At 41.3% G+C, this 9,842-nt stretch overlaps 1 protein-coding gene across 1 annotated transcript; it reads right to left on the reverse strand.

The window, feature by feature from the left end:
- Window positions 1-968: 968 nt before the first annotated feature.
- LOC121379302 (adenosine receptor A2a-like) lies at window positions 969-2,965 on the reverse strand. The gene has a single exon (XM_041507852.1). The coding sequence runs from the start codon at window positions 2,127-2,129 to the stop codon at window positions 1,146-1,148; it is 984 nt and encodes a 327-aa protein (XP_041363786.1). The 5' UTR covers window positions 2,130-2,965; the 3' UTR covers window positions 969-1,145.
- Window positions 2,966-9,842: the final 6,877 nt, after the last annotated feature.

The following is a 9,842-nucleotide window of genomic DNA, read 5'->3' on the forward strand; positions in this document are numbered from 1 at the left end:
AGGTAGTGCACCACAACTAGGTATATCAAAGGCCATGATATGTTCTATCCTGTCTGTGGGATGGTGCATATAAAAGATCACCTGCAACTAATGGGAACATGTCGTGGGTTTCCCCCCTTTAACACTGTCAGAATTCAAAACGTTGCACAGTCACATCCAACAGCCGATGATTAACAACATAAATGTGTGTGCTCTAGTTGTATTGTTAAACAAAACAAACTTTACTGTCATCAGCAGCTACCATAAAACATTACAATCATTCCATGTAACTGTCACAATGTATCACGACTTCTAGGCTATGGCACGAAAACGGTATGGACAGTGTTTGGAGTTTATCGTGATTTGCTGCAACATTTGGGAATGGGCGAACTTCCCTAGGAATTTGCAAAGTCTACAGAGAGGTTAATCTGCAGGTTGTACAATCTCCCTGATGTCTGTAAGTCTCAGTCCCAGTAAACATTACCACCAACAGTCCAAACATGTTTATTCATTATTTGACTATGGTCTGGAGTCGAGCAGACCGCCCCAGTCTAAAACTTGTCAAAGAAACAGATATTGGATAAACATTTGTCGGTGAGTTTCTTGTACTAAAGTTGGTGTTTTCTGCCCATCTCACAAACGTGTTCAGAAGTAATATCATGTTAATGCACCAAGAATGTTTCATACAGCGAAACAGTTGTAGAAATAAGCTCTACCTTGTATAGGAATAGAGAGGTGTGTGTGTGTGTGTGTGTGTGTGTGTGTGTGTGTGAGAGAGAGAGAGAGAGAGAGAGAGAGAGAGAGAGAGAGAGAGAGAGAGAGAGAGAGAGAGAGAGAGAGAGAGAGCAGAGACAGAGACACAGAGAGAGAGAGAGAGAGGTCACACCATTTGAAAACAACTAGATCATTCTTGTACACATTCTCATATTAGTCTACCGAGGACACCGGTATGATCAATCCATCACAGATAATACTACAAATACAACCAGTCACATTTCACAGGAAATTTAATCTCGAGACGGCCAGAAATTATTTTAAGAAGCACACATTACATATTTCAACCGCATTTGATGTGATCGAGGACTTTAAAACGTTGATGATGATTTCAAGTGTTTACTTTTCACAACAACAAACCCCTCTGGATGTCATTAACACGAATCCACCCGTCACTGCGTCGACAGCGACGTGGTCACCGAGGGCCGCCGCTGCAGTCCGACAAACGACTTGAAGGCCCTTCTGAATTGTCTGTTCTGACAGGCGTATATTATGAAGTTCATTCCGGAGTTGAGGAAGCCGACGATGACGGTGAAGTTGATAACGACGGGGCTGATCGTCCAGATGTAGCCGACGAGCAGGATGGTGAAGTTGGGCACCCAGCAGACGAAGAACACCCCGAAGACGAGCATGAACACCTTGACGGACTTCCAGTCGCTGGTCGTGCTGCGGACTATGTTCGCGCTCATCCCCGCCTGAGACATACACCGCTCCCGCTTCCGCCGCTGGTGCCGTATGGCCTTCCTGACGATGTATCCGTAGAATCCGGCGGTGAGGAAGCAACAGAAGAAGAAGGCCGGACACAGTCCGTACACTCTGTATTCTGTCGTGAGGATCTTGAACGAGTAGCACCCTTTGCCGTCCTCCCAGTTGTTGTGAAACAAGGGCACAAACCCGAGCAACAGGGATATGATCCACGTGGCGGCGATCACAGATCCCGCCTTCGTTGGGCTGGTCATGGATCCGTAGTGCAGCGGATATTTGATGAAGAGGAAGCGGTCGAAGGATATGGCCACCATGCTGCTTATGGATTTGGCCACAAACACGTGGAACCACACGTAGCGGAACAGACACAGGTACTTCTTCTTGTCCAGCTCCTCCTGGAAGGGCGGGTACAAGGTGAGGGCGTAGTAGGGGATGATAGCCCCCGTGAGGAAGTCGGCCACGGCCAGGGACACCACGTACATGTTGGGCACGGTCCTCAGGGACGGCGTGCGCCACACAGCCAGGATGGTGAAGAGATTGCCCACGCAGATGAAGACCATCACGAGAAGGTTGACGAGGATCAGCAGGCCCTGGGACGTGCTCACGCTGCCGTGGTTGGTATCGTCTGCTTCTGGAGTCTGGTTCACCAAAGACAGGTTTAATGACGTCATTGTGGCTGGCGAAAGTAATTTTTTCACTGCTGTGGATATCAAAGGGATGTGAGTCACCGGAGATGCTTTCAGTTGGTCAACAGTTTTAATTTTTGGTTTTTTAAAAGGAATCCAACGCTTTTACTCCATAAACGTTAAACACAGTACAGAGGCTTGGACATTAACAGAATACTCAAACTAAATACACACTGTATTCAAAGCTGGATGATAATACTCAGGCTTGGATGTCAACACAGGTTATTCCAGATTTGATTTAGTCAACATTTGGTCAACATTTATTATATTCACACTTGGATATCAACACGAGACATGTTAACACTTGGACATTCGCACTTATACATCAACACCAAGCATGTTTACACCCGGATATCAACACGAGGTATTTTTCCATTTGGATACAACACGTGTTTCATCACTGTTCAGAATTCAATATCAATCCAGTATGTCATCAACAATTTACTTCTTACTTATTTACAGTAGACGAACACGTGATCAACTGGTGAATAAATGCACAGAACTGACGTGCATGTCTTCCTTGAACATATATCCATGTATATACCAGTTATCCATAAAGATGTTCACTCCTGAAGAAGCAGAAACATGTATCGCATAGTGTTCCACTGCTGTCCACTTCTTTGTATCAGACAGAATGTGTTTTATAAACATGAAAACGATGTTACCTTTAAGTGGTACTAGAGCCATTAATGTTCAAATTCTGTTTGATACTATGCACGAACAGACTTGATGACTGATATTCCAGTTGTGTGGTATCTGCTGTATTTCAGTTGGTGGCACATTTCATGAAATGAGAAGCAAACCAATCGTACGTTGTCAGACAGCGTATCTGAAATGAAAGAGAGAGAGAAAAGGCTGCAATTAAATGAAATACGACCAACAATTATTAATCTGCACTTAAGTAGTACTGATCAATCACAGAGTAGAACAAACACCAAGGTCTGTCGTTTATTGGCCATGCAATTACTGAAGGCGACATAAGAAGTGGAACACTAAATCACCACGGGTTAATAATGTATGAATACTGGCCTAAGGTAGTGTGCTAGTTAAGCCACTGGACACAAGGCTGGTAAGCACTGGGTTCGCATCCGGGTATCGGCTCCCTCGTAGACCGATTTCTCTCTCAACTAGCCACTAACTCACGTTCCTGGACAGACACCCCAGATAGATAAGTTGTGTGCCCAGGACAGCGTGATTGAACCTTAATTTGATAAAAGCACGAAAATACCTAAACATTAATCAAATGAAAAATATGAAAACATAATCATGTGTCTTAATTATCCAACTCACCGGCGAATTCGAGTTACATGGGAGGATTGAGTGTGTGTTTTTGTTTGTTTGTTTGTTTGTTGTTGTTTATTTTATTGTATTTTTATTTTATTTTATTTTGTTTTGTTTTATTTTATTTATTATAATTTTTTGTGGGGGGGGGGGGGGGGTTGTGTGTTTTTTTGTGTGTTTTTTTTTTTTGGGGGGGGGGGGGGGGGGGGGTGGGGGTGGTGGATTTGGCACCAGGCAAACTATTTACTGCCGTGTCAATCAGTATTTTTTTTTATTATTATTATTATTATTTTATTATTTTTATTTATTTTTTTTTGGGGGGGGGGGGTATGGAAAAGGGATCCTTTTTAACCAACCTCATTTATGGCTGTTCCCTCACCTTTTACCAAATTTCCTGGTTCCATTTCTGAAGCTGTGACCAAAATTCGGCCTTTTTGCATACTTTCGTCAGCTGTCTTATCTTTTATATTACCAAACTCCCAGTTCTTACAAAATTAGTCTCCTTTTCCTCGACTCCAGTGTTGGAGAAATGCTCTGTTTTATCTCGGTATTAAGTAACAAAAACTGTCACCATTTTTGAAACCCATGTAGTTATTACTGAACTATTTGGAGGCCGTTCATAGTCATTGGGGCGGGACGTAACCCAGTGATAAAACGTTCGCTTGATGCGCGGTCGATCTAGGATCGATCCCCGTTGGTGGACGCATTGGGCTATTTCTTGTTCCAGCCAGTGCTCCACACCTGGTGTAACAAAGGTGTCTGTGGGATGGTGCATATTAAAGATCCCTTGCTGCTAATCAAAAAGAGTATTCCATGATGTGGCGACAGCAGGTTTTCATTCCAACCAGTGCTTTCTCGCTCCAGCCAGTGCACCACGACTGGTATATCAAAGGCCGTGGTATGTGCTATCCTGTCTATGGGATGGTGCATATAAAATATCACTTGCTGCTAATCGACAAGAGTAGCCCATGAAGTGGCGACAACGGGTTTCCTCCCTCAATATCTGTGTGGTCCTTAACCATATGTCTGACGCCATATAACCGTAAATAAAATGTGTTGAGTGTGTCGTTAAATAAAACATTTCCTTCCTCGATGGTCATGAGTATCAGTTGTCGAATATCAGTAGCACGCGTGAGTAATTACAACTAATGGCAAACATTCCTTGTCGGGAATCTGTATGGAAACACACCAATTTGCGAAATAGTTACGTGCTATTAAATCAACTACAAGTGGATGACTGTTCTGTTAAGTAGGTCGTATTAAAGGCGGAGTCACACCACTGTAGCATCATTTACTAATGCAACATATAAAAACAACTTCAGTTTTAATATACTTGTTTGTTATTAACATCACCGGTTGTTGCCAGCTGTAGCCTATTCATACAGCATGCAAGTGTGTAGGAAAGAAATATACAGACAAACAGACAGGCAGAGAGCGTGAGAGCGAGAGCGAGAGAGAGAGAAAGATGCGGGCAGAGAGACACAGAGAGAGAGAGAGAGAGAGAGAGAGAGAGAGAGAGAGAGAGAGAGAGAGAGAGAGAGAGAGAGAGAGAGAGAGAGAGAGAGAGAGAGAGAGACGGGCAGAGAGAGAGAGAGAGAGAGAGAGAGAGAGAGAGAGAGAGTCGGTCGACAGACAGACATTAATCGAAGTATGACGTACAACGGAAAGAACATGTATGCTTTCTAATCAGAGCCGAATTAAGACACAGGCCGTCTAGGCCCAGCCACATGCCGCCAAATTTTACGGGGTGGGGGTAAAATCTTGGATTTTTTAAAAATTACAATCTACTAGCTCTTTATGCCAGATCTAACCACCTGCCATCCTCCCTCGCCCAAGTTGCAGAGTAGAATATATTCTTGACTGTGGTTTTGGAGACGTGGGAGGGGGAGGGACAGGTTCGCAGAATTATTAGTAGCCTGGTGGTGTCAATTACTCATCAAATACGTCTCTAATTGTAATGATAAAAACAATAAAATAATATACTCGACACTATAGCCTTCACATTGTCGGCAGTGACATTTGAGTTGATCTAGTGGAACCTATATCCATCACCTGCATAATAACGCGTCTGTCTCTAGGGGAAATATATGAGGTATGTTATCAAAGCTGTCCGCTACCGTGTGCCAAACACATTAACTGATACTCGCTGCGGTTCACTTAAAGGGACATTCCTGAGTTTGCTGCAATTTTTAAGATGTTATCGACTAACAGAGACTTTTTAACGACTGTAATTACATATCAAATATATTTTTCTGCATTAAATATTAGTGACTGTGTATTAAACGTGTTTCTGATCATTCTAATATTTGTTCTACATTAAAATTTCATTTTATTTCCTGAAAAAAACGTTTTTTCGTACGTACGAAATTATTTGAAGACAAAATCCAGTTTGGGCTTCTTACAAATATTAAGTCGACCAGAAACACACTAAATATACAGACACTGATATTCTAAACATGAAAATATATTTAATATGTAAGTTTAATCGTAGAAATATTTTATTAGTCGGAAACATCTTACAATGCAGCAAACTCAGGAATGTCCCTTTAAGAGTAATGTTTTGCACAGAAAACCGTGGCGTATTAAGATGTGGTGCAAGTCTAGTTCCCCCCCCCCCCCCCCTTTCCCCTTTTACCGATTTAAAAGTACAGTTTTCTTTATGGAGTGGGGTGTTCCTCTAAAATTAAAATACAGTCACACCAAAAAAACTCAAATAAAATTCTTATATATATTTACACTGCTTATGCCATGATTCGAACTCAATACAAACAGTCTGTCGTCTGCAACTACATAAGAAACAGGCAAATGTATTGAACGGATTCGACGAAATTACAGAAAAAAAACCCCAAAAAAAAAAGGGAAAAGAAAAAGAAAGCAAGGGGGGGAAAAAAAGAAACCAAACTTACTTGGTGTATGAAACGTCTCATAGTGAACACAACCTCAGACACGAGACTTATATTACGGACAGTGCTGAACGTTAACCTCTTGGTATGTCAGAGAACTTTTTGTTTTCTTCTTCTTCTTTCTTTTTATTGCCTTTTCTGTGGTACTGTCTCAGTGCCAACTACTTTTAACAATACAATTTAAACAGTTATGTTTGAATGTATATGAAGATTTAGTTAATTGCTAATTTGACGTCTACATATATTCAATAACAGGGTACTTACTTCAGTAACCAACTGCCAATTAGATCAATTAGTTTCGTCGCTACCATAACATTAAACGAGCATTGAAGAACACAATACATTTTAATTGTTGCTGAGAGGGTTTGCAGGCAGGCTTAACGGACATACGTTGACAGTTACATAATTACCACTACCAGCTTTCGTGTATAATAATATTATGTGTATTATAAATATCAAGGGACACTATTTCAAAAGCTTAAGTAACCAGAGCTCTGTTCGCGTGATTTTTATCTATGTAACCGATTGTTTGGTTACATGAATTGTATTTGCATAGCGCATAATATTATGAAGTTTGTAACTTATTGGCAGTTTGCGTGAATTTTAGAGTTGCATAACCCACCATCGTTCAGTTCGCGTGAAATACTATGCCCTGAATATGCGTCTTTAACCCACGAACGCCAGACAAGTTCTGTTCACACGCCTTGAAGTTCTCTGACACAAACTCCACTGAGGGATGGGGGTGGGGTGGGGTGGGGTGGGGTGGGGTGGGGGTTGGAATGACATTACTATAGTCAAGCGTTTTATTTAATATTCATAAATTAGTGATACATGTTGTAGCTGGAAATAACAATCTACATTCCTTCACATTGTGACTGTTGTCATTCATTTACAAACACTGATAGAGAGAGAGAGAGAGAGAGAGAGAGAGAGAGAGAGAGAGAGAGAGAGGAGAGAGAGAGAGAGGGCGAGAGACAGAGAGACAGACAGACAGAAAGAGAGAGACAGGGACAGAGACAGAGACAGACGTCACAGACAGACAGAGACAGAGAGCGAAACAGTGAAAGACAGAGACAGAGAAAAGATAACACAATATTAATATTATAAACAGTAATTATTCTAAACAGTACTGAAACTAATATTAAAAACAAATTATCAACCAAATTCAGGCTGCCGAATACCGCACGCAATTATTTATATTTTTCAAATGATTCACACAAATAATGGCGTAAAAAGGACTGATTTTCCTTAAAATCACAAAAAAACATACTAATATAAATATACTAATATATTTTTGTGATAATTACCGCAAGATTAAAATTTACCCTTATGTAACAAATCGTTTTAACTAATGCCTAGGTCACAAAATTAATGGCCTGCAAAATAGTCATCGCAAAAAATGGCACCATATTTGTTCTGAATCTATATACAATAGTAATAACAACTATGATAGGTTCCAAAAATTAACATGACATTCCCACGGGACATGGCTACATATGCCTCTACACTAAAACTAGGAATAAAAATAACGTATTATGACAATTTGTATTCCTAATATATGATACTGACGATACATACTGAGAGAGCATGTGTGTGTGTGAGAGAGAGAGAGAGAGAGAGAGAGAGAGAGAGAGAGAGAGAGAGAGAGAGAGAGAGAGAGAGAGAGAGAGAGAGAGAGAGAGAGAGAGAGAGAGAGAGAGAGAGAGAGAGAGAGAGAGAGAGAGAGAGAGAGAGAGAGAGAGAGAGAGAGAGAGAGAGAGAGTACATTGACTAATGTATTCGGCTATTAGAAAGAAAAAAGAAAGAAATGTTTTATTTAACGACGCACTCAACACATTTTATTTACAGTTATATGGCGTCAGACCATATGGTTAAGGACCACACAGATTTTGAGAGGAAACCCGCTGTCGCCACTACATGGGCTACTCTTTCCAATTAACAGCAAGGGATCTTTTATTTGCGCTTCCCACAGGCAGGATAGCACAAACCATGGCGTTTGTTGAACCAGTTATGGATCACTAGTCGGTGCAAGTGGTTTACACCTACCCATTGAGCCTTGCGGAGTACTCACTCAGGGTTTGGAGTCGGTATCTGGATTAAAAATCCCATGCCTCGACTGGGATCCGAACCCAGGACATATCAGCCTGTAGACCGATGGCCTAACCACGACGCCACCGAGGCCGGTTTTCGGCTATTAGATGTCAAATAGCTTTTAATACTGACACATCGTCATCAGAGAAAACCTGCCACCTTTAGCAGCAAGGGAGTTTTAATGTCCACTTTCCCAAGACAGGACAGTACATAAAACAAACTTTGATATACCAATCGTGGTGTACTGGAGGGAACGAAAGACATCAGCTGAATGGTTCCACCCAGGAGACAGGGAAGGCGAATAAACTTTATTTCAGTCTGCCAAATATTTGAAAGAGGATTTATCTCCATGTCCAGCTTTATAGCACTGAATGTTCGACAATAAACACTCAAATTTCACAAAATTACTAAGATTGTCACTGAGATCACATCGGTATATTATGTTACACAAAAATTGTCGTAAATAAATATTTTGCGTGAGTATGTGTTCTTCCTCCCTCCCTTCCTCTCTGTCTCTGCCTCTCTGTCTCTGTCTCTCTCTCTCTCTCTCTCTCTCTCTCTCTCTCTCTCTCTCTCTCTCTCTCTCTCTCTCTCTCTCTCTCTCTCTCTCTCTCTCTCTCTCTCTCTTTATGGGTTTCAGATCTAGTTTTAGATGTATGTGACTGGGTGTTACAATTGTATGTATGTAGCTGTGCCAATAATTCTGTATGTGAGTGTGTATGTAATGTGTATGTAGCTGTGTTAATAATGCTGTATGTGAGTGTGTGTGTTATGTGTGTGTAGCTGTGTTAGTAGTTCTGTATGTGAGTGTGTGTGTATTGTGTGTGTAGCTGTGTTAGTAGTTCTGTATGTGAGTGTGTGTGTGTAATGTGTGTGTAGCTGTGTTAGCAGTTCTGTATGTGAGTGTGTGTGTGTGTGATGTGTGTGTAGCTGTGTTAGTAGTTCTGTATGTGAGTGTGTGTGTGTGTGTGTAATGTGTGTGTAGCTGTGTTAGTAGTTCTGTATGTGAGTGTGTGTGTGTGTGTGTAATGTGTGTGTAGCTGTGTTAGTAGTTCTGTATGTGAGTGTGTGTGTGTAATGTGTGTGTAGCTGTGTTAGTAGTTCTGTATGTGAGTGTGTGTGTGTAATGTGTGTGTAGCTGTGTTAGTAGTTCTGTATGTGAGTGTGTGTGTTTAATGTGTGTGTAGCTGTGTTAGTAGTTCTGTATGTGAGTGTGTGTGTAATGTGTGTGTAGCTGTGTTAGTAGTTCTGTATGTGAGTGTGTGTGTGTAATGTGTGTGTAGCTGTGTTAGTAGTTCTGTATGTGAGTGTGTGTGTAATGTGTGTGTAGCTGTGTTAGTAGTTCTGTATGTGAGTGTGTGTGTTTAATGTGTGTGTAGCTGTGTTAGTAGTTCTGTATGTGAGTGTGTGTGTGTAATGTGTG

This window comes from Gigantopelta aegis, chromosome 8, assembly GCF_016097555.1.
Source record: "Gigantopelta aegis isolate Gae_Host chromosome 8, Gae_host_genome, whole genome shotgun sequence".
NCBI classification, from domain to species: Eukaryota; Metazoa; Mollusca; class Gastropoda; order Neomphalida; family Peltospiridae; genus Gigantopelta; species Gigantopelta aegis.

Bases quoted from the DNA above. Each gene is read 5' to 3' on its own strand.
- LOC121379302 (XM_041507852.1), bottom strand. From the start codon at position 2,129: ATGACGTCATTAAACCTGTCTTTGGTGAACCAGACTCCAGAAGCAGAC.